Raw genomic sequence first — 26,409 nt, 5'->3', positions numbered from 1 at the left:
TCTCACTTGCCTGCTGGCTTACGATTATCCTGGTGGTTGCTCAGTTTGTGTTTGATCTCACTCTATCCTCATCCTAGGCTCACGTGGTGTATCTGTATGTGTATGTGTGTCTGTGTGCGTGGTGTATTGCGAATTCATTTTCTCATGCTTGTTGTTTGCACAGTTTTTCCACATCTCGTTAAACCTTGATTTTCCCTAGCAAGAGGAGAAGAGCACAGACGCTATATGTGTGTGTGTGTGTGTGTGTGTGTGGATGGTGATTTCGAGCCTCAGTGTTTCCTCTCTCTGTCTCTCTCTCCCTACCCTTATCCTGTCTCCCATCCCTCCTCCCAAAATTACCTCACCGAGCGAGCTCTCTTGGTGAGTTGGGCAAATGCGTGAAGCTGATTTGGTTATCGTTTCGGTTTCATCGCAGGGTGGGGGTTGGTGGTGAGAATTGAGCACGAAGCATATTTCCATGCGGGGTTGTGCATGATCGTTTGAGCATGTCGTTGACGTTGTTTAATGGTTTGGCCGAATTGGAACTCGGTGCAGTTTTTGTTTTATTTATCTTTTGCCGTCACTGAACAGAATCCGGACTGCGGGACGGGGGAACTTATTACGATGATTTGCGTTTGATATGTTTAAAAAAAAGCTAATTAAATTGTGATATGTTTATATAGTTTATTCGAGGAAGTGTTGGGTTTTAATAGCGAGCGTATCTCAGTACTCAGAAATGCAATTAAATTTAACAGGTCAACAGGCTTCAATTTGTTTGAAATATAATATATGCAAACAATTCCGCGAAAATGTTTGCTATGCTGAATGTTTCCCGGAAAATGGTTTGTCCCATATGTTTGTGAGAAGCACTTGAAGTTGAAACATTTTATCAGCAGCAAACAACACGCAGTTCGGCACTAGAAAAGCTTTCCCGGAAATTCTAACACACATATTTAATGGTGGTACAACATCCAACTTGGTGTTTGATTGGGGGGTTTTGAGGCTATTGTGTGCAGGAAATAAAATCCCATCTTCGAAAACAGCAGCAGCAGCAGTATGTAGCGACATACACCGGGGACAGATGTTCCACTATCCAGAACTCCGGTCCGGCAATGAAAGTCGTTCGCCGCCTCATCGAGAGAAGCTGCAGCAAAAATAATGATATAAATACGGTGTGTGGAAGTGTCGCTGAGTAGGTGGTCAGCGCGTACCTCTGCTGACCAAAGGGGGTAGGTGGGTGGGGGGTATGCAATGTGCAGTGAGTGTCGTCGATCGTTGAGAAACATTCTAAATATATGCAACGAACGAGAACCGCTCAAGTGCACCGAAAACCGGTCAGCTTTAGCGGGCAGCGCGTGGACAAGGGAAAAGAGGAGGAGGAGGAGGAAGGAAGGGGGTTGAGGCGGAACAGGGAAGCTTCTCTGATCTCACCCGGTTTGCACACCACCGGCTTTCCCGATGGATTCCATCATAAACCTCTATTGCTCATTTACTTTCATCTCTTCTCCCCATCGGTCGTCCAAAAGAGGGGGCATCGTGTTGTGTCTTGTATCGATCGGGGGTTGTGGGTTGGTAGAACAGGGAAACAGGGAAAGGGGGATTACAGGAGTACAGGAAGGAGGGTAGGGTGTGGGATAGCTAAAATGGGGTGCGCTGCATATGTGCGCTGCCTTTTGTCACTCGGTGCATAGTTGCTCACCGTGAGCCATTCTTGTTGTTGAATAGCCCCCCGGATGGATAGATTCTTAGCTTCGAGTTTGCGAAAAATTTAATGGCAAATCCCTCTAATTGGTCGCTGAACTGGTGAGCTGATTTTCATCGAATATTGGAGTTCGATAAGGACTATCAATAATAGACGCAGATATGGCGGAAACGTGGATTATCCGGGTGCCTTTTAACCCCGGGCATCGGTTTATCCGTATTGCTAGTAAATGACACAATTCTTTAACACAATTTGATATATATTAAACACAAATTAAATTGTTGTTTGTTTGTCAACCAAAGGCAATACGCTTATACAATCAAACAAACATTAAAGATTTTTGTTATACTAATAAACCAACACAGTCTCATATACAGACTCAAGATTCATGAATTCTTTGAATGATTACCAATTTCTATTCTTAACTCCTCGAGATACAAAAAACATCAAGGATATTGAATTCTCTGAATGAATCTCAATTTTTGTACTAAACTCCTCAAGGTACAAGAATCCTCAAGATAGAAGAATCTTCGAGATTAATGCATTCTTTTAATGAATCTCAATTTCTCACTCCTCAAGATTCAAGAATCCTGAAGATACAAGAAACCTCGAGATTAATGAATTCTCTAAATGAATCTTCATTTCTATGCTAAGCTCCTCAAGATTCAAGAATCCTCAAGATTCAAGAATCCTCAAGATACAATAATCTTCAAGATACAAGAATCCTCAAGATACAAGAATCCTTCGAATCCTGCGAATGCTTAAGATTCGCCAATCTTCAACACTCTTGAATCCATAAGGTACATAAAGTCTCGAAAAGTCAAAAATATTTTGAGAGGCGACTCCTAACTTAAATGACTCATGAATCTTTGAGGAACTGTATGAATCTTTTGTGATTCGAATGACTCCTCGTTAAGGATTCATACTAAAGGATCTTCTCAAACGATTCATGAAGCACAACACTAGACCATGCGCTTACAGGAACTTCAAGCACTGTATATACAGGCTTAGTAGCAAATATGGTGTTGGCCACCATGTGCTATCGCTTTCCAGCCACACACTATGCTAGTTTTCTTTCGGTGCACTGTTTTCCGCTTGTTTTTCGTGATGTTCGCTCCTCACTCACTCGCACCCCTTCTGCGTGAACCTTGGAATACTCTGCGTGGGGAAAATGGCATACCGAGTCATTTTAATGGTACGGAGTATCCGGCCACCGATTTTAGCAGACCCCGGATTATCAACGTTTTGTTGTAGTGATGTTTAAATGATTATTGAAACCCTAATAGCTACATTTAGTTATACATTTATTTCATTTTTAAATAATAATATTATAATTATTATATTATAATATATTGTTGGAACGTTGTTTATAATACGCTCCAACTGTATACATTTTTTAAACCTATGACAAGTGATAGTATTATGATATTATACTATATGTATGTATTATATTATATTGTAAATGTGTATATATGTATTTTTACACCATTGCAAAAAAAAATGCTTAATTGCAAATTAAATAACAAATAAATATTTAATTTGAAAAACGAGATTTGTAACGTATCTTGTGAGAGTTGATTCCTGACCTGTGAGAGTAATAAAAACAAACTAAATTATTACAACTATCAAAAGTTTCGCTAAGCACAATACTCGTGTATATGGCTTCTTTTGGCCACCTTTGCCCTCACCATGCACATTAATACGCGGTACTCATAATGGCGTCGTACACGGCGAGATCTTCTGGTAACAGCTGTCCGGAAGAGGTGTCTATTAAAATTAACTGAACAAAAAAATATTGTTTTGACTAAACTTTTACGCGTAATGCCTTAAAGTTTACGCCACATTTATCACCCTTCAAGCTCTCACATCCAAAAAGGGCTGCTGGCTGAAGGGACAGGGCTGAAGGGACATGGAAAGGGCAACAACGGGGGGGTTTTTGCCGATTTTTATATTTTATTTCATCCCACCGCGCTGAAAATGGGGATTCTGTTTTCGTGGCTTGGCTATGAACTATAGATAGCGCGCGCGCGCTTATTTTGCCGATTTATGCAAATAGCATTATTTCGCTACGGGGAGGAGCACTTGACGACTGTGGCCGGAAAGGAAAGGAAAGGTGCCTTTTTTATGTGTGTTGCTCTTTTACCTTGCTTTCACTTTCCTCCCTGTAAATAAATAAAACCCCATTGGATTGATTGGCCGACGAAAGCGAATCGCTTATCGTAAATTTAATTCTTTTAATGTGGCAAATGTGGCAAAGGGAGAGATATAAATTGCAATAATATGCTATTATTGTTACATACGCTTGCGTTTTGTGTGTTATAAATTAAAGGGAAAGTAAAGATGCATTTTTATTTTGTTGCTTTAATTATTTAATTTGATTTACATCTTTATTTGTTGTACAATTATAGCATCATTTTTTCATGGAAAGACGGGAACGGCTTGTATTCAATTGTATTATGTCCATGTTGGTTGGGTGTACCAAAAAAACCGAAAGAACGGAATGAAAAGGGAATGTCACGCACAGCGTAAACATTGCGCCGTCAGCAAGGGCTTTCTGTCAAAATCAATAATACCACAACCGGTAAAATATCGAGGGAATGGGAAGAGAGCAAAAAGGAAAAAAAGCAAACGATAAGACGCGCAGGATCTATGGGCAGGATACATACATACATACACACACACAAAGGACCGAAGTCCCGGCCCTGACTCGGTTGGTAATGTGCTGCTGTGCGCGATTAGGGTTTCGTGCTGCATTTGTGTGTGCGATGCCCATTGCCAAAACCGGAAAGCCTCCCGTGTGTGTGATATGCTCTGTGCGAATGCGAAGATGCACGCTGCGAGATCGCTTTTTAACTTGCGTTCTCCTATTGCACTCTTCCACATCCGGCGTAGAGGTCGGTTTTGCGCCGGTGTAACCCCCGCACCATTGATGCGGGTGCAGGAGGGGTTGTTTGCTTCCCTGCTGCAGTCTCGTCTTTCTTAATGCGTTGTTGTTGTGTCTCGTTTTCGTTTCTTCTGGCGTAGTTTTTTGTGTGCAGCGCATTGCTCGCGTTTGGATGAATTACGGTAAATCTTGTATTATTACTTGCGCCGCGTTCCGTCTTTGAATGTTGTGTAACTTTTATTCATTCAATTTTGATGGCGGGGGGGGCGAAGAGGTGGTAAAAAGGAGCAAAAAGGAAAAATGGGTCCCCCTGTTTGTGCACGGTCGTAATGTTATAATTCCATCACAATGAGTCATAAATTAGAGAAAGTATACAAATCGATGAAGTTTGTATAAAGCAAAGAATGTATTTTTGACATAATAAACTTTTTATCATTCTTTTGATTTATTGTCATATATTATTGCCATATATTATATATTATGTAAAATAATCTGACTGTACCGCTTAATTGCTGTTGTTTTACTTTTAATTATATGAATTTTATGAATTGCCTGGCCGTCCCTGAATAAATAAAAAAAAAAAATTAACTTTATGAATTGAATTTTAGAAGAAAATTATAATTTGTTTGCTCAAGAATTGGAATGTAATTGACTATTATTTAGCAAAATGAATGCAAATGAAATTAAACTACATTAATGATTAGAAAACAATTTAAAAAAAGCAACAAAAATAAATGCAAACAATTCATTAATGTTTGATAATCATTTTATATATTGATTTCCTTTTTTTACGTACATTTGTGGAACAAAACACTTACTCTTATGGCAAGTTTTGTTAAATGTGTGGTAATAGTTTTCATACATTTGCTTTGGAATTGTTATAATTTTAAAATTAGATTTACATCATATATGAGAGCATATACATTTAGGAAACATGTTATTTGGAGTTATGTCAAATATTTCAATGTTATAAAACACGCTTCGCATGAATGAAATCTTATTTAACCATTGAAAAACTAACATTAATCAAACATTATAGATGAAATATAATTAAATTGATTATTTATCATATTTTACAAAACTTTTGCTGTATACAATGTCTATTTTGTTAAAATTTTGTAATGAAACAAAGTTGTTGAATTTAAAACAAAAAGTAAAAAAGGAGATCTATGTAGCCATGTGCTAAGGGTTGAAGGCGAACAAAAATAAAAGAACGAATACAAAAGGGTGGCGGGCGTTGGGGGCAGAAGGACAACAAAAAAACACCTTCCGAAAGCCTTGGAAATATGTTGCCCGCCGCTCTCTCATGGTGAATGTTTTCCACCGTCATTATAAGCGCACCATGATCGTTGGCCGGAGACGCATAAGCGTAAATGGATTGGATGGAAAGCTGTGTGCGGCACACGGCACACAAAACGCACCGTAAATGGGGGGGATGATGCTTTATCAAGTACCTAGGTACTCTCCAGTGCCTTGTTGGTGTGAAACCGGTGAAAGGTGTCTAGATTTGTGTGCGGGGGGGCTACTAATGGGTTTGTACTAATCTTCATCCTTACGCAAGAACGCGTGAGCAGAATAAGCAATGTGCGGTATTATGGTTCAAAGTTAACGTAGTTTAATTTTAATGGCAATTATTGACAGCCGGTGATAAGTTTGACATTCCTGACACTTATCAATCCGCTGCTGCTGCCCATTGCTGCATAAAGCGAGAGAAATAGTAAATCGGAACCAGAAAGTGTCCATGTTTTGTATGTATGCCTCCCCCGGTCTCCCCTCCCTCCCCCCATCCCCCACCCCCCACACAACCATTCAATTCTCCCTGCTCTGGCTCACACCCGATTTCGCCAGTATTTTCCATGATTTTCCTGTTGCGAGATGATGATGGTGATGGTGTATGTGTGCCTTGGTTGTACGTGTGCTCGATTTCATGAGGCCACACAGACACACACACACACCACCATCGTGCTATTTGCACGACTTGTTTTTCGGTGTGCGCCAGGAAACATTCACCGCCCCGCCCCCCCGGTTTGGAAGGGATGAAAGTTTAACTTGAGAGAAAATTGGAACTCACCCCCCCCCCCCCCCCGATGAAAGGGGTTGGTTATGTCGGTATTGGATGGTGGATGGTTTAACCGTCGCGCGAGGGGTAGCATGGTTGGTTGTAGATAATATTCCTTTTCATATCTCGTCCACCTCGTCAGAACCTCGGCACAAACTTTAGCCTCCAACCGGGGGGGAGAGTTGGGGGTGGTAGATTATGGGGGGGAAATGGACGTTTAGGGGGGAGGGTGGCTAGAATGTTGAGTTTGAACTGTAGCGGCAAAGCTTTTGCCGTCACCGTCCCCGTGTTTTGCTTCTTCCTGCCGAATCCCGACGAAAGCGGAACCCACCCCTTGGCCAAGGAAATGTGATATTGAAAATTTGTTCCATTTGTCTCACTCGCAAAAGTTTCTCTCTCGCTCTCTCTCCGATGAGCATCTTGCACAATCAAAAGCTTCTTTTGCTAACATCATTGGGGCGTTTCCTTCCTTGTTTTGAAGTTTTTCCGTTCTAATCGTTTGCTACAAATTTATTGCAATTTCAGCCTTCAGCATTGTGATGCTTGATTTTTCTATTATAAATTGCTCTATAAAGTTTATGCAAAGTTTTATTCAATGTTTCAATATATTATATTTTATTATTTATTTATTTATTACATTTGGTCGGCTTTTTGCCGTATTATCGTCAAATTTCTTTAGATTATTATTGTATTTTATGATAAAACATAATATTTTTTACGTTTTTGTGTAGCTCGATGGACAGTCGAAAACAAATTTTTATCAATTTGTTTCTTTATGTTTGTTTTAGTTTGTTCAACAGTTTATTCTATTGCTTTTTTCATACTTTCTGTTAATTTTTTTCAATTTGTTCCTTTATGTTTGTTTTCGTTTGTTTAACAGTTTATTCGGTTGCTTTTTTTCTTACTTTCTGCTTATTTTTTTTTCAATTCCCAAATGTCAGAAATGTAGTACGTTGTATTTCTCATCTTTTGCAGTTGCTAGTGGTGGAGGCTTCATATTGTGATAAACAACCAATCTTTGTTAATCGTTTAATGGAAATTTTCTATTTTTTCTTGTTATTTTAATGTTATAGAACTTTACAAGTCCATGTACAATTCAGTCTCTTTCGTGCATTTGGTACATAAATACGATATTGAATTATTGGTCTCGTTGGAAACTTCGCTGATTCGAGCTGGGTGCCCTGTTTATATGCCCTTGTTTGGGATATTTTAAGTAACATTTATAATATGTTATTATTTCATTCACATTGGCCATTCTTTTTTTGATAACGTTACTTATACATGGAGTTCCATTAACAGTCCACACCAGTCCACCCTTTACGTGTTTCGCATTCGGACAGGCACTTTTCGATCAAAAGTTTCATCCGAATGGAATGTGGGGGTATTGTCTTTACGGAGATGTGCGAGAGAAGGCGAAAAAAATGAGGAAAGAAGAGAACACACACAAGAAACCCCCGGCCGGTACGAAACGGTTCCACAAAAAGGAAGGCAGGTGCGATCCTGTTCCTGTTTAGGGGATGCAAAGAGGGGAGGGGGGGTTGCTTTTAAACTTGTTTCCGAAACGTGTGGCCCGGACCGTGTTGCTCTGCTCGTCTCATCTCATTTCGATTTAACTCGTTTGACTTTTTGGTTGAAGAAGTTTTTAATTTCACCTTTGTGCAAATGTTTGAACACGGCCAGAGCGTGCTCTCCTCGGCGTTCTCGGAGTCACGGTTTTTTTTCACGGTTGAGGTTTTCTCTAACCACGTTTGCAAAATATGTCAAGTTGATTATATGAATGCCTACAGGTAGTTAAAGGGTGTTAAATGTTATATTTTCTTTAAACGTCATATCGGTTCATCGTTTGACCCAGAATCACATTAAACCACACATCCGACACATTGTTGGGGCGCGTTTGGGGGTGGAAAATATTTACACATCCTATCAAAAATTTCGTTACCATTTCGTTCGTCGTGTTTCGTATTAATAACCTACTAAACGAAACGAAGACAAACGGCGGCCCCGGCATGCACACTCTCACGCTGTGTTCCAGTGTGTTTTTGAGATAAGATAAGACAGCTTCCCATCACTGCTACGCCACGTCGCCACGCGGTTCCCTCGCTGGTTCCTTTTGGATGTTTCTTGGCGTGAACCACCGAAAGGGCGCAACGAGAAGGATGGGGACACACTCGCTTTCCAACAACGATTCAACTTGTTTGTCATAAACACATGTGTCAATTGGTTGCTTTCGATGCGAAAAGAAATCTCTTCGGGGCCGTTCTTTCACGACAAGTTGCGGCCGCTTTATTTAACACCCAAACACCACGATTTGGAAGTACAGAGGCGCGCGCACCACGTGCTTTTTAAACCTGCGTTCACCGCCCGTTTCGCAAACTCCTGTGTGTGTGGAAACGTTTTATAAAGAGCATTAGAAGCAAATCTTGGCTTCTTGCTTCTCTGCTCTGCGCTTCCAAAAATAAAACTCTCAACGCCGCGCGCGCACGGCGCGCACGGCGCGCGGTACCCGCAGCAATTAATGGTTCGCAGGGCGGCGCGCATAAGAAGGTAGAAAAGAAGGGGCACACAACATCGGAAAACCTGCCCCGCGTCCATTGCCAGCATAACACAGCAGAGTGGAAGGTGAAGGCGCGAGAAGAGGAGGCACGGCCAGTGTTGCGTTTTTTGAACGTTGCATTTATCGTTTCGATCGTTTTGTTTGCTTCAACCGAGTGATGGTTGGTTCGGAACGCGAAAGCCGATAAGTATTTATGGGTTATTTAAGCGAACTTTACGATAAAGATGTATCGGCTGACAAGTAAATGCGTGCTGCTGGTTTAAGGTGTTTAACGGCGCAGGTTGACGGGTTTTTAAAAATGTATGAATCACATCCAATTATAAAGTGATGCTTGTTTGTGGAATTAATCATGTGTACCTGCTTTTTTTTGGCCCAAATTTTCGCTGTCGGGTTTGTTTTAATTTAATTTAAGTTAATTACAGCAAAAAAAATGCATTTTTTGCTATTGAAATGGGTTTATTTAAAAATAGTAGAGTTTAAGCTGAGTACAAGCCGAATATTATTTTTGACGAATTGCACCAAGATTACAGTGCTTGATGTAATTGTTTGATTGTTGATAATTTTATATGTATCTTCAAACATAGCTCACCCTAAATTGGACCTCATTTTCGATGGGTTTTGTGCCGATTGTCTTAAAGAATTCTCTGTTCCATTTCCATTTCCTCGCCAACAAATCGCCAAAACAACACTATCTTAACGAGCAGCAAACACAACGAAAGGCTTTTTCGTGCGTGCAATTTTAATTTTGTGCCACATTTTCATGCTGTCACTTGTATGTGTGTGTGTGTGCTTTTTTCCATCACCTCTTTTTCCGGAAAAACTGGGTGCGGTGGTGGAAAATCTTATTGATGTCGTATTTCCGCCATACTTCAATTATTCATATCTCTTCGCACCGGGTCTTTTTGAGCCGAGGTAGGTGTGTGGTGTGCAGTTGGTGGAAGTAGGTTCCGGGGCGAGTGGGATTTACTATTTGCCTGGACACAATGCCCGCCCCCTTCCCTACGCCCCCCAAATAAAAAAACCTGCTTGAACCTGGCCGGTGTAGAGATACAACTGACAGCCGTCCGGACCCGGCCCGGACCCGGGGTTGTATCGAGAGAGCGGGCTCCGGAAATCGATTTAACGAACTGAACGAAACCCACCCCTAGAGACCGAGGGACACAACAGGGGGGAACTGGGGTTGTGGAGTTGCTTGCTACTGAAGGGAGAGGCGACGGTGAGGGCTGAGCGAAGGGTGAGACATACCATTGCCAGTTAACGCGGTTAGATGGGATAGAAAGGGAAAGAAGACAGATAGAAAACAAGAAAGGGACGAGCGAAACAAAAACAACCTTTTCTAGGTTTGTACGGTATTCCATACGTTTTAGTTGATAAGTTAACCGGGAAGAGAGGCAGAAGTGAAAATTTATTAAAATGATAATTTAAAGTAAAAAAAAATTTTGTAAAATGAAATTAAAACATGTTTTTTTTAACATAATATGAGTAAAATGTTTGTATGTAATTGAAGAGTAAATATTTTACTCCTGTAGGAGTATAATTGAATTTTAATTAAATTTTTCATAAAACATTTGTCTATTTTTTTTGTGAAAGCTTGTTAATTTGGGGGTAATATAATTTGTTCGTCATTTCCTCACACGTATCAAGTAACTTCCCTTCGACTGCCTTAAAGGAGGAGGGCGGAGGGTTTCGTCGGTTAGCGCGGGGAAAGCAAAAGAGTATAGATCGTTACATAAAGCCCCATAGCATAAACTGTTGAAACACGATAGATACGACGACGGTGGTGCGAAACGATACGCGCCGTGCGATTTACAGCGAGAAGCGAGAAGAAGGCACACACCAACCGACCGACCGATGTGAGCAAAAACGGGAAGGAAATGGTTAAATAAGATTGAAGCAGAAAAGAAATGATGTTGGAAAACAAGGCAGGCTGTGTTTTTTGGGGGTTGGTTTTTCGCAGGGGTGGAAATTGGTAAGCTGTGCTACTCTCCTGCCAGTTGATGCGACCAAAAAAGAGATGAACGATAGTGAAGTGAGCGAGACGGCGTTTATGCTGAGTGAGAAAGTGAGAGAGAGAAAGAGCGCGAGAGAGCGAGAGAGTGATGGAGCTCTTTGTATGTATTTGAGCCCGCTATGTAGTTGATCGGGGTTTTTATGTACGACGAGTTTGGGGCCCGGTATGTATGCCGGCACACTTACATTTTGCTCCACACATACACACATACAGACACAAACAGTTGGAACAGTGCAGAATAGTTCGAATCATTAGAGCGAAGAAATAATCATCTCAAATGATGGATAAGAAAATGAGACAAGATTCTCACATCCCTTTAGTGAGCTCTCTCTTGGGGCGGATTGTTTTGCCCGAAGTGGAAGGAATTGCTTAATTTTTTGACATTTCAAACAATTCGATTCGCATCGATAATAATCCGTTCCCTCCCCTCCCTAGGGGAGGTTCTAGGGGTGGTTGCTGTGGTTTTGATGCAATGGTATGTTGATTATATTAGAATAAGTGTTGGCATTTTCAACCTGAGCTCCATCCGATCGGTGGTAATTTAATTTGTCGTTCTAATCGTTCACCTCTGGATGAATTGTTTTTCTTTTTGTTTTCATCAAAACGTGACGTTGTTACCTTGAACTTTTTTTTTTGTTTAATATCTGTTTCCACCACCACCACCTCGTCTTATTTGTGAAGCCCTTGAGATTGAACGCGTGGACGGTGGGGACGTGCACACACACCTGCACCTTGCTCTCGCAGCTTCAGTTGCAATTTGTTTTTTGTTTGATTTGTGTGCTTTTGCAATTGTGCGCGGGTTGCTGTGGAGGAGAGGTTTGGAGGAGGAATAGGAGTAAGGCAAGTGTCATTTGGGGGATAATGTGTGATGACTGGGGGGGAGGACCGTACCGGACGGTCCAAATAGACCTTGAGCAAAATTGAGAGCAAATCTATCTGTAAATAACATGGAAAAGAAAATGGATTCCTACAAATTCTTTCGCTCGCAACCACAACCCTGCTATTACGCTTATTACAGGGGTAATCTTCTCCCTTTTCACGTTCCAAATGTTAACAGCTCTAAAAAAATATTAATGATTTATAGCAGGTTATTTGTAACGAACTTACAGAGTTTTTCTATAAATGTATTTAATATTTATTATTTTTTAATAAGGCGCCAACGATCGTAGTTAATTTAATATAAACGAAAGTTTAAATAAGAAAATAATATTTATACTATGTTATAAGTTGCAAATTGGATATTAAGTATATTTCCCACTCGTTAGGTCGATATAAAAAGAAAAGTTAATGTGTACCGCAATCAAAAAAATGTGTATTGTTCGTGCACCGACAAACCCTGCACAGATGGTGTGCGCGGATAAAGGGAAAATTGGTCCATCTTTTCCATCGAAAAGCGTGTGTGGAGGGTGTGTTCGTGAATCATATTTTATGTATGCAATGTGCATAGAGGAAATTTATTCACTATATAGGATTTAGTGCTTTGACACAGCGGCGATTACCCTTGAATTTGGGAATACGCATTATAAAGAGCAGGGGATGACGACCACGCGCGTGTGAATGCGTTTTTGCTCTTGTTCGCTTTTTGTTGGATTTTTTCTCGTTCGACGCGTCCATTCTTTCGATGGTTGTTCGGTTGTTCTTCTTTAACAACAACGCCGTCGAAAAACAACGTTCGTATTTCGTGCTGCTGCTACTGCTGCTGCTGCTGCTGCCGTATGCTGACGGAATGTTCGACCTCGCATCGATTTTGTATATGTGTGTCTTGTATTCCCGTGCATGAGCACTCGCAACTGCGGTCCGTTCGGTTCGGTGCTGCCCCGATATGTCGCTATTTGTGGGCAGTTCTCTTGTTTTCACGGCTTTTTGGCAACAATTCTTACGGGGTGGGGAGGGTCTCCCTTTGAGGATTGGTGGTTTTATCCGCTGATATCTGTCCGTTTGTGTGGGAATAGGACGCAACGAAAATGAATATCCTTGTTTATTTTTTGTACGATGGAAAACAATATAATAGTACATTATTGTTCTTAGGTGAAGCGTTTTGAGGTTTGCCTTTTGTGAGTAATTTTTTTAAAATTATTTTCCAAGTGTGCCTATTTTCGAGTAAATAAATCATCGCCTTTTTCTTCCTTCCTCCTCCCGTTTTATTGCGTTGTGTTCTCATTGCTTTGTTGTTTTATCTAATAAATATTCATTATGGCAGGTAGAGTGTAGTACACGATATCCAGCATGAAGGGTAATATTAGTGTGCTGGGTAAGTAAACCGCACACGGCAGACAAAGAGCATCATCATAAAAATGCAACCTAACACAATGTAAATTAATCTCCAATGGGGATGTGCACTGCTGTTTTAGTTTGAATTACTACCGAAATATGTAAGGCAGTAACGTGTCCACAATACAACTGATTAATTACTCTTTTAATTAAGTTATTACCAAAAAAAGCTCATTTTACGTGCTTACATTGTAATCTCATAATTTCCCAGCACCGAAGTGTAACTAAATATTATAGTGCACCTTGAAAAACCTTGAATACAGCACCTAAAGCCACACACGAGCGACGCAGGAGACAAAAAAACAACATTAACCTCCAAACCGCTACCAAACGTGGCAATGTCCACTTCTATCGGGCAGGGTAGCGTTGTGTAAGGGTTGTCTTTTTAGAGGGAAACGTAAGAAGCTGTCTTATCTCTCTCTCTCTCTCTCTCTCTCTCTCTCTCTCTCACACACACACACGCACACACCAGATCTTTCAGATCCTAAAATCTCGTCAGGGGTTGAAAATTCGACTCCAAGCAACAAACAGATCGAAATAAACAAAAAAAAAAGCATCCCCCACAATCTAGCACCAAGATGAAGATTCTCTTATTATTCTGCGAGTTGCGAGTGTGAATAAAGAAGCAACGCATTATAAAGAGCACGAGTTGAATTAAGTGCGCGAATAAAGAGAAGTGAGAGGCGGCAAACACGATTTGATTGGTGTGCAAAACGCAAGGGAGCTTTTGGGTTTGGAGCTAAACGAACAATTTCTCGCACAATATAGTGTTGTGTGTGTGTGTGTGTGTGTAGATAAAGAAGTAAATATTGAATAATTTAATTATTAATTTTTTATTTATTTTTCCATTATAACGGCCGAGGGCCGTATGGTCGACATATCTTGTCAAAATTGCATGACTTTGGGCATTTCCTCCCAGTTTATTAATTTAATTATATTCCACATAAAAATATGTGTTAAAAATATTCCAAAGTTAATTAAAAAAATATTTCATTGATTTATTTTTTTATGTTTATATTTATATTTATTTAGTTTATAGTCACAAAACATAGAAAATTGCCATCTATGAACCATTATTGCAGTACTCCAAGGTTTTGTTCCCTTGTTTTTTTTTGACCCATTCACGAACGAAGATTAAAATAACAGACATGTTGCTTTTTTTCTGTTGTTGTCCCTTCCCCCGTGGCAAGGCACATGGCGGCAATGGGGTCGGAGAAGAGAAGGGGCCCGTTTAACGATGTGTAAGCGCATTCGTCAGTTCTCTCGTCGTTGCATGATAACGGACGCCGCTAGCCAGCAGCAGGCTCGGCTAAGAGGAGGCCCCCTTAATTCCTTCTAAAGCCACATCGTATGGCATTGAAGCCAAAAAAAAAATAGTAAAAATCACCCTCCCCTCCCTGGGGCATGTGCAAATCAAGTGCACAACATGAATTGGGGGAGTGGTTAGGGATGGGAGGGGTTGGAAGAAGGGGGTGGGGGGTGTTTGGACCGATCGTATTGCAGGGGGGGGGGGGGGGGGGTCATCCTTTTAGACCCATTTGACTTTCCCGTTTGACAGTTGTGTCGGTTGTTGGTGTGTGTGTATGGATGGTAGCATTAGGGGATGAACAAACGTGTCACGCCTTTACACACAGAGGTTGTGCGATGAATATACCACCCCAAAACACCGCCAACATCGCGCACAGCGACGAGGCGCTGCTGGAGGAGGTTTTCGTTGCAGTTAGTTTTAGATCAAGATCGAAGAAAAAGTACGACGCGATCTTTGGGGGGGGGGGGGGGGGGTGTTTGGGGAGTAGTATGTGTTGATTGCGTTATGCTCTGCCATTATGCTTCTGGTCCGAGCGGGCGCGTGTACCGTGTGCCCGCGCGTACGCTTTCAACACAACACGCCACGATTATCACTTCATCGCAACTCTACCGCTCGTTACGATCTTTCCATCTGTGTGGATGTGTGTGTTTGTGTGTGTGGATTAAAGTAGTTCTGGCGGAAAAAAAAGAAGAGGTTTGCGTGCACGGAATACGGTGTACACACATATTTATCGGTTGCGATTAGTTTTATTTTTATAGAAGCGTGTAAATTTGCGGTGATGGCTTTGCGACCCCCCCAAAAAAAAGGTTGAAATCGGTTATTCAAAAAGTGTCAAATTGTTCGTTGTTTTTTTTTTCTTCGCTAGGCTCTTTTTGGGGGTTCTTTGTATAAAATGCTTCCGAGTGCTGTTTAGCGCGGTTTGACCGTTTGTATATTTCATCAGTGCCGTCCAACGGTCCGGGTAGTGGGGAGGGTTGTTTGTGTGTGCTTACGTAACGTACAAAACGTGACACCCCTTTGGCATCGCTTTTTTCCTTCTTCCGACACGTCGAAGAACACACGCATGGGTGTAAAGGTACACGCATACGCGCGTAGAGTTTACAAACCGTCCGAACATTTTATTCGTGACAACAGCTAAACATTAATTAACTTTGGTTAAGAAAAAACTGTTTACAAAAACCGCTCCCCCCGGGTTGTGGTGCACTCCGGGGAAAGTGAGTCGATCAAGAGTTGCTTTTTTTCAATGTGCGATTTGAATCGAAACGTTCACTTTTTAAGCTGAGTGAGTTAGTTTTTTTTTTGCTGCATTCGATTTGTCGTTTTTATTCACCTTCATTCATTCGTGATGCGTTCCATTTTTTATGTCTGACCACTTGCTTACGCGGGGTAGTTTGCTACGTAGCGTGCTTTTGTCCATTTGTTCGAAATTCATGCTTTCTCTCTATTCGTTTTTAAAAAATCGTTTTAAGCGTTTTACTACTCAAAAGTCTTATTGGTTGCATTAGAATTTGAACTTACCGACAGACTTCTAAAAATAACTGCTCAGATTTGGTCGGAATATTTTTACATCTCATAAAACCGTAACATTTGATGAATTTTTACACATTTTACAAAAAAAAATCAAATAAACATTAATACATAAATATATAACAATTATAAACCTTGGCCAAATGCCACCTTGCATATAGAAATCTTTTTGCCGCTGAAATGTCAGAATAAAATTAGCCTAGAGAGGGAAAATTGATCGAAAAACCCTGCCTTCTTTGATTTATGTAAAATTATGTATTTTTTTTAAAGACACAGTAGTTACCAGTTTAAAATATAGAAAAAAAATATATTGATTCATTTTGTTGTGTCAAAATAAGCACAAGAATTCCTGTCGAATTTAGGGGTTTGAATATAATTTTCTAAAAAATGATATTAAAATTAGACGGGATTTTTAAATAAATTAGTGTTGTAATGCGTAAGATTTAGGACTTTCTAGTAAAAATTAAATTTTCTAGTAACAAATAATAAAATATAAAATACGGCATTGCCGTCATAATATAAATTAAATCAAAAAATAAATAATAAAATAATAATATAACTAAAATACGTAAAATAAAACTAAAGTTAATTCCAAAATATGGAATAATAAACCTTATGAACTTATGAAACGCTACAAACGCTAGCTATTTGTGCACTAACCATCGAACGTGTACAACACAGCGGCGTTAATGTTACCGGCCGCCGCTGTGAAATGTCATTAAAAGTACATTATTGGCACACACACGGTACACACAAATGGAAAAGACCAAAAAAAAAAAATCAAAAATAAAAATCCATTTAACACAAACCGCTGCAATTGTTCCAATAAGAATGTGCATCATTTTTCATTTGACAACTTGCGCGATGCACCACACACACATCGCTCTGGCCCATTAACACTGACCAGGAAAGGCCAAACTGCGTGGCGCTCGGTGGGGGATTGGGGGGTGGTTGGAGTTGGCTGCTACTACGAAGGGAGGGGTGGGTTAGGGGAGGGAGAGTGTTGCTTATTTTCATTCGTAAATGAATATTCACATGCAGCGCGCAACCGATCCCGCCTCCCGCGCTCGTTCGCGCGCCCCCAAAACGGGTCACCCTCGGTTTGCTCACCACCATCTCATTTCCACTTCACGCTTTATTCACGTTCCACCCGGTAAATGATGGGTTAAGTCGTCTCTCGGTGAGAGTGAGTGAGTTGGGGGAAGGGGTGGAATTGTTGTTTTGTTGTTTCTCTCCGTTCCGTCCACCCTTTTGAGGGGGCAAAGGGGTGGGAGGGGGGTAGTGAGTACAGGTGTGTGGGGTTGATTGAGCATTGGGGTGGGTGGAAGGGGAGAAGGGTGGCCGCAGCAGCGAGGGATGATGTTGAAGCTACAGCGTCAGGGTCGCGCTTTACGTACCCCCCCCCCCCCTCGTTGCTTCCTTTCACCCCCTCCTCCTCCCCCTCCTCCGGGGGGTTGGTTTCTTTCGGTTCGCTTCTGGTACCGTTTCGTTCCGTTCCGTTTCCTTCCCGTTGAGGCGTTCCGATGCTGCGCCAGCCGAACAACAGAGCGATGAGAGCGGCGCGGACTGTTGAGCGGAGTGCCCGCAGTCTCCGGTTACACACCTTGAGGCGGCGGTTCACTTTCCGTGGCAAGCGAAAAGAGAGCGAAAGGAGCGCGTTTGTGTGTGTGTGTGTGTGTCGGACGGGGAGGGGGTGGGTTTGAATTTATCGATGACGATCGTGTGCTGCGCTTTTTTGTGGAAGGTTTTTTTTTTGCTTTCTTTATCTATCAAAATAATGTAACACAACGGATGAAGATTACATTAAATAGATCTCGAGCGTCGCGTTCGTAACACTGCCGCTTTTTGTTGCCGCTACATTGGTGGGTTTTGATATTGGGAGATAAAAGGGTTTGATATCTTCGTCGTATTAGGTGCCAATTTTACCTAATTTATAGCTAAAATCGAGCTGTTTTTTTCTGGGAACCTGAAAAGAAAAGTATATTAAATAATATTATATTTATTATTATTTATTAATATGATTTATAATTAAATCATTATATTATTTTATTATTTATTATTATTTTATTATTTTATCATTTAACGATATCGTCGTTAATTTGTTAATTAACTTGTTTATTGTGATTTGTGTAATTTGTGCTTATTTGTTATTAATTAATTTAGTTAATTTGTTAATTATTTAGAAATATTATTATTATTTTATTTTCAAATTTCAAAACCAATTTCTAAGTTGTTTCACAAGAGAGTTAACTTATGTTTCCCATATTGTTGTTGAATTCTGCATCTTCTTGGAAGTACTTTCAGAAATTGCTATTTCTAGAAACAATTGCCTCAAAGTGATATATACATCTCGATGATGATGTTGATAATGGTTTTGGAAGGTTCTGGAACCCTCGACCATTTACTCAATTGTTTCGACAGAGATTTCGTCCAAAAATATGAATCTTGCCTCTATCGATTGAACAGCAGGTTTGTTGACTGGCAGCGCGCAGTTTAGGGTGGTGAAATCTGTAAACACAAACAAACGAACGATGCTGAAGGGCCTTCGAATGTATTCTGGGAAGAGAGTGTGTTTAACATTCGATTATTGCGGGTTTTTCATTATTAGTTCCATGAATTGTCATCACTTGTCAAAATGTTGCACAATCGTCAATAGGTTATCGTCTAAATGCCTCTAAAAGATGGTTAGTGTTTTCTGGTGTAATTAATCCGGTGATCGGACATTTAAATTTAAAAGCATAAACAGCCATTTTGTTTGGTTTCGTGTTAGTAACACTTCGCTGATTGCTGTCGTACTAGTGTTATTATACTGTCATGAGCTTAGAACATATAAGCACGCCAGAGATAGAGATATTTGAAGAATGAAATCCGTATCCGGAATTGAAATAGAATAAAGAAAATTCAATTCGCATTACCCAGTGTTATTGTGATTAAAATATTTTTGGTCATCTACTATGGCTGTCAAACTATGGCTGTCATCTCTAAATATTTGCTAATTGACAGGAGGACCGTAAATCAAAGCGAACTCAACACTTGCAGTCATATTTAAAAAAAACTATACAAAGTGAGCAAAGTGCATGCTATAACGACATTTTAGCAGCATATAAATACACACACAATGAGCAGATTGCACCTTGAGCGTTGTTTATTTATTTTTTTCCGTGGCGTAGTTCGTGTGGAGTTCTTTGTTTATGTTTTCGCTGTTGTCGCTACGCTTCTCAATCGCTGACGCTAGCGCAACGCTTCTTACACCATTGATGGCTAATGGGACGAGAGCTAATTGGCGTTCCGTGAGGCATCCGAGAGCTTTTGTGTTGGGGGGGTTGCGCTGAGCATCAATCATACAAGCTGCAGAAAGGTAGACCATGTTTGATAAACATATTATGACTGTTAGATCGTATGATCCGATGTTTTTTGTGCGATAAAAGTAGATACGGATTGTTGTGGGATTGCAACGGATTTATTGATTTTTTTTCCACAAGAACATCATATTACTGACATAATTCCTCCCTCTCTCTCTCTCATCATCTTGTACTTAGCTGTAAGAAAATATTTTTCCCCAAAAGATTGTGTCAAGGTCAGGGATGATATTTGTCACGATCGTCATAAATATCGATCGCCGATCACGACGACAAACCTCGATTAGCCAGGGGGGGCCAGACTGTTAATACACATTTAATCTATGCGACATTCGTTCGATAAATTGATCGCCGCCGTGATCGATGGATTGAAAATTTGTCCAAAGGACCTCCCGCATTTGTCTCCGTCATCGATGTCGCGACGGATAATGGATGGAAGGCAATCATTTTCTTACCCCCAATTGGTGGAGATTGCCGCACGCCGTTTGGTAAAAGATGTTTACCACAGGTACATGATCGTGGCCCAGCTCATTAGCCCTTGCGCATGACGCCTCTTCGTGACAGATGAAATCATTTCTTCGGTCGGAATGGTGTCCCGCCAGAGGATAACCGAACCTGGCGGTCAGAGAAAAACAAAACAAAACTCATTTCTACCCACCATCTGGGTCGCAACTGCTGTGTTTTGGAGTTCCCGATTATGAGGCGAGTTTTGACTGACCCGACCCGAAAAACAGTGTAATATAGGGTTCGGGAGATACGGCGGTGGATATGTAGGTAATGATGTTGTGCCCGGTTCTCTATACCTGTGGTTTGTTATGGGTGTTCGCTTTGGAGAGGGAGAAGGATGCAATGGGCGCCTTCGAGGTGGAATTTCCAACCGTGTACAGAATGGACCAGTGATGGATCTTATTAACCTTGGTTGATCGGGGTATTATAATCACTTTCCGGTATGCTTATGGTATGAGGTATCTTTAAAGCCGCTCTTGAAGATCAAAAGTGCAAACAATAAATGAGTTGAAAACAATTGATCGTGATTGATCATATTTGTGTACCAACAAAACATAATAATGTTTGAAGGAGCCACGTTATCTTTACCTGTTAGCTTTATGTACAGGTTATACTCCTTCTTGTAATACCTGGTAGAAGAGGTCTTCCTATCGGATTCGTTTTTCGGGTTATAAATTCAATACTCGATCGGGTGCTCATGTTCAGTCTGCATTCGAATACCCTGGTGAAAGCTACCATCAAAGATGAAGACCGTCAAGTCGCTTCTGTCGGTTACTCTTTGGTGCATCTCGGTCTATACTGTCTCAGCATCCTCATCGACGCGACACAATCGCGACCTGGAGACAGCATTGTCGGAATTGTTCGAGACGAACGATCACCATCCCGTCGAGTATTCGGAAGCCTCAGACAACGGTCGAATATTTGCCCAAAAGCGTGAAGAACGGCGAGTTCTGAAGGAACTCTACTATCTAGCGAAAGTGCTGCAAGCGTATCGACTTCCGCACGCGTACGGTAGCAGCGTGTTCCAAAGCGCCATCGATCGCATTACCGACCGGGAGCTGCTCGAGCAACTGGAACGAAAGCTGCGCAAAACGAACGGTTTCGAAGTGCTCTCCCGCATCGGAACGAACGGAACTGGCCCGGATCCGTTACAGTTTCAGCTGGCGAATGATTTCCGTGTGCTAGCACCCGTCCTCGTTCGCACCCTGCGGCGGGTGCAGAGCCTCAAGAAGGTACCGGCCACTCTGCAACCCGACGAGAAGAGTAACTTCCTGCACGAACTACAGTGGGACGTGCAAAATGAGTGGCTGACGTTGCGTGAGGTGCCATCAAGTTTGCAGGGTGCTGGTGTGGGACTGGTCGAACCCCTGGAACTCTATCCCAATAAGGTACACCCTGTGCCGGAAGTGTACGAAACGCCGGATGAAGTAGTTCCTGAGAATGCGGAAACAGGAGACGAGGATGTTTGGGCAAAGAATCCCATCGCTAGCGGTTATCAGTGGGGAGATGCTAGGGGATCCTCATCTCAGGACGTTGAGAATCTTTCCTGGGAGATAGAGGAGCGAAGATCACCGGTTCGACTGCCAGAACCACAGACGCCGGTCGTAATAATACAGCAATCCACCACGAAGATCTCCGAAGCACCATCACCACCGCCTGCTCCGGTGAAACCATTGCCCAGTAAAGTACGTCCATTTCCGGTGCTGGTTAGTCCCCCCGTATCACCGGTGGCATCGCAACTAACCGCCGAAGTGGACCGCATCACCAGGGAGCTGATCGCGGTGGAGCTCGATAAGTTTCTGCTCCGCGTGGAGGATCTGTCCGGTGTGGATGGGTTTTCGAAAGAGTTCGATCGGTCCGATCGCGCCCGTATGGTGGGTTGGGTGAAGCAGTTCTACTCGCCCCGCGTGGGTTTGGATCAGCGGGAGTTTCTTCGCGCGTTAAGACGATTGCTGAAGACGAAGCAGCTTCGAAGGGGGCGACCGGATGTGTTGGAGGCACTCGACTATCTGCAGACACAGTTGGACATCGATCGACGAGGCCTCTCGGATGATGAGCTCTTTGCCGGTGATGTAGCACATTGAGATTGGGCATTTTTGGGTTGTGTTTCTATGGAAATGAAGATCTCCTCGGACGGTATGCGCTTTGAGGATAATAATAATGTGAACTAATGTTAGATACCTAAGGTGAAATATCAAGGGATTTGTAGAAGAAATAAAGTTGCAAAGTTGCTCTGAATTTCTGGGTCTTGAGGTCTTCCTGTGGAATGTTCTTAGTTCTTAGTTTTATATTGCTCAATAATCTCTCTCTCTTTAGTGGCAAGTGTTCTAAAACATTTTCTTTTATTCTTCGAATCTTTCCAGGTCGTTGGTGGACCCTGCGGCTACCATGGCTCGTACACGTTTTTCAAGGGCGTTAAAATAACGTTCGGTCAGAAGGTAGCGCACGAACCGGGCAGTGGTTCCAGCTCGTCCGCTTCGTCCGTAGCCAGCCTACCAGTGTCCGCTGCCGGCAGCGGAAGTGTTGGTGGCCCATCACACAGCACTGGCAACACTACCTCCACCAACAGCAGCAGCAGCAGTACTACCAGCAATGGCCACGATCGGCGACGTCCATCGGTCGACATTCCCAGCGAGGGTGGCACGAACTCCACCACCACCGACTCGCCGGATTCCTCCTCCACAGCAGCTGTCACCCAGACGCAATTGGCTGGCGAGGATGGTGAAACGCCACCATCGGGGGAGGAACGGGACGAGCGGTTGAAGGACCGCAACGGTGGCACATCCACTGCCCAGTGCAATCAAACCAATGCCAACAGTAGTAGTGCGTCGACGACCGGGGGCAGCAGCAGCAGCAGTACTAGTAGTAGTAGTAGTAGTAGTGGTGGTAATAGTGGAAATAGTGGTAACAGCAGTACTAGTAATAGCAATAGCAATAGTTATAGTAACGGTAACAACGGTAGCTCCAGTGCCAACGGTGGCAAGAGTCAAAATGGCAGCAACCATGCGAAGCCAAAACAAACGCAACGAAAATGTGTCAGCGAAAATGGCGTCGGTGGTGGCGTTGGAGGAGTTGTTGGTGGTGGTGGTGGTGGTGGTGTTGGGGGCAGTGTTGCCAGCAGCAACGGTACCAGCACCAGAGCCGGCATCAACAACAACCTTTGCCGATTAACGTCGGTTGATCGAGAGTAAGTATTGGGAACCCTCCTCCCTTTTCATGTTAATTGTTTAAGTGTGGAAGAGTCGTTTATCATCTCGAGTTAATTTCTTTCGTTTACTACTTGTTTTGATATCTTGACCTTTGTACGCTTTTCTTGAGTATTGTTTGCACCTTTTTTTGTGTACTTTGAATCATCAAGCGTCTTTAAAAGTATGCTTACAGTATAAAGAGTTAATTATTATAATTTTAAATGTTTTATATTTCATTGACGTCTTGTTAACTTTGTACGCGAATACCAAAATTTTGACAGATCGTTTATTTTTGTATGTGGAATTGATTATTTTATTTGTCAAATTTCAAATTTTTTCCACAAATACGTTATATTTTAATATTATAAACATAAATTTTCGTAACAATTTCACATAATTGCCGAAATAAATATAAAAATATCAATTATTAATGCGCTTTGCAACAAATTGAAATTGAAAAGAGCAAATTGATCACCGAATACTAAATGTAAACGATATTATAAAGATATTAGTATAAACGATATTACACATTTTTCGCGTAACTCGAACTAAAGAGTAAAAGGCTTTATATAAATAGCATAAAAAGCCGACAGTTCTGATGTGTTTTGGGTTGTTTTCTTTCTGCTTTGTGGTCGTACAATTTCCGTTAACTTATTCACATTCCCATTAAAAACACTACTATAACGATGTTTTTTTTTATCGATCATAGAAAAGTAATGCTAATTACACCCTTATAAATGTGGTGATATATACTCGATTATCTGTTCGATCGTTGGTGCAAAATTCGTGTTTAATTAATCTTTTCCTCGCATACTTTTGCATGTTTCCGCTCAATAAACGGAGCTGGATGGAGGCCAGTGCTTTAAATAACACCTTTTTTCCATTTTCTTTTTCGCTGTGCGCCGTGCTAGAACCTTCCCTTCAAAAAAAGACACAGCAACACAGTCACTATTTTGAAGTTAGATTCTTCCGCTCTACGCGTTCTGCCATATCCTTCGCGCTCGCGGTATGCTAATGCTTCGAACGCTCTGTTTTGTTAGATTTTCTGCTGACCAACGCGAGGCGGGTTGGTCGGTATTGGTTGAATATTATCCGCACGCTGCTCGTTAGTGGCCGTCGGTTGCGTTTATTGATTTGTGCTTTCGTGTGCACACGCGGCACAGGCTCATTCACTATGACATGTGTGTGTGTTCAGACCTCGACTTGGGTTTTGCTTGCCGCCTTGGGTTGGAATAAGGGAGTGGAAAACGTGTGCCCTATAAACGCCTTTGTGCTAACAATGTAGCAAAACGATACGGGCGGTGAAGTTCTTTGTAGGTTAATGAATTGGGTATATATGTGTTCCTTTATTATGATGAGGTTTTTTTGGGGTGTAGAGTTGTTTTTGCTCTCTTTAAGAATTTTTCAAAACGATTTATTGTTTATTAAATCTTTCACGATTCGTGAATTTCCTTAAAAGCTTCCAAGTTTGGTGAATTTCCTCAAACATTCAGAAGGAACCCTCATAGATCTCCATGAGTCCTCATAAGTTCAAGAATCACAATAGAAAAATATTTTTAGGATTATTTGAGCTTTTAATAATAAATAATAGAGACAAATAGAAATATGATATAAAAATGTTGATACAGTTAAATAATTAGATAAATTTAAATTTCTTTTCAAGGGCATTAATTAATTTCTTCATTCAAATGCGTTTTATCCTATGCGAGTATGGCAAAAAGCAGGATTTTAAAAGCGAAGAAAATCATCCTCAATACCGCAAACCGAAACCCACCGTTAGGATTTTGCATTCGGATTAAAACAACCGGACCCACCCACCTCCCCACGTTAACGCTAATCTCACGTTAATCCCGATGCAAATATCGAAGGAATATGTAGTAGAAGAGCCCCAAAGCCCCCAAAACTCGTTTGCCCTCCTGCTGCGGCCACTGCACACTTGAATCCGGAGTTGCCTCTGATTTTGTTTTCTCTCTCTCTCTTCCGTCCCCTACGTCTTTGCAGGCACCACTACCGACCGCTGGTGCTGGCGCTCGGCGACTGCATACCGGTCCGACCGTGGTCCGACTCGCCGATCGCGTGCCTGGCCGAGCTGCGGATGGTCTGGAAGGATCGGAACGAGCAGTGCCTGCTGATAGCCCTCCGGCTGTACTTTCTGCCGGAAAATACGCCGCTGGGCCGCAACTGTCACGGCGAGGTAAGTTTCTCGAGTGTAACGTTTTCTCACCGACCGAACGCTCGATGGTCAAGAACTTGACCATGAACTAGCTTAATCGTGAAAGTAAACCACATCGGAGGGGGGAGGTGCTCGTTTTGCAGGGATTATTAAATTTATCGTCTGTTTTATTGAGCTCTCGCTGTGAATGTGAAACTTTTCTTTTTTTATCTTATTTTAAAGCATATGACGCGAATCATGCTAATTGCTATCAATTATCATAGTGCAACAATTTGACAGCTTGTCTTTTACGCATCGCTTTCGACATGTGACAGATGTACAACAAATTTAAATGATGTGTCACTGATTTTAAAACAGACAGAAAAGAAACGAACGCAAAAATTCCAACACAAGCCCCTACAACGGGGTAGGGTTTTGGGTTTGCTTGTGTGTATGTGTGTGTGTATGTGTGTCTGTCGTTTCCAATTTCATTCTGATTCTCGGCCCCATATCTCTCATGCTAACAACCAAATCAATGCTGACTCAAGCGCATTGTGTGTGTTTTTTATTATCTCTCTTTGCTTTTCATTTCTCGTTTGTGGTTGTTTGTTTCCTGTTTCGGGTTTTTCATTTTTTTAGAATGAATTAAGAAAATGTTTTGTTTTTTACATTAATCTTCTTGAAATATTAGATATTATTAAACTATTATAATATCAATTGCTCATGTTATAATTGATTTGTTCATCATTCCTTTTTTATCTTTTTGAATTTTTGAACATTTTGTTTCATTCTTTAATAACTTTTTTGTTAATTTTATGATATTATATTATGTTAGAATATGGAAATATTTACTTATAAAAACGTATCGCTTATAAGCATTTACTTATTTATATTTTATAAAAAAAAC

The 26,409-nt window shown here is 41.4% G+C and overlaps 1 protein-coding gene across 1 annotated transcript in view; it reads left to right on the top strand.

Moving 5' to 3' along the window:
• Positions 1–26,409, top strand: part of LOC128299737 (uncharacterized) — a 68,149-nt gene that overhangs the window by 16,040 nt on the left and 25,700 nt on the right. The window contains exons 2-3 of the mRNA XM_053035782.1: positions 22,526–23,349; positions 25,352–25,544. Of these exons, the coding sequence (XP_052891742.1) occupies positions 22,526–23,349; positions 25,352–25,544 (1,017 nt within the window). The remainder of the gene's footprint in view (positions 1–22,525; positions 23,350–25,351; positions 25,545–26,409) is intronic.

Source organism: Anopheles moucheti, chromosome 2, assembly GCF_943734755.1.
Source record: "Anopheles moucheti chromosome 2, idAnoMoucSN_F20_07, whole genome shotgun sequence".
Lineage (NCBI taxonomy): Eukaryota > Metazoa > Arthropoda > Insecta > Diptera > Culicidae > Anopheles > Anopheles moucheti.
Note: the sequence above shows the minus strand (reverse complement) of the source record. Positions and strands in the feature narration are given on the sequence as shown.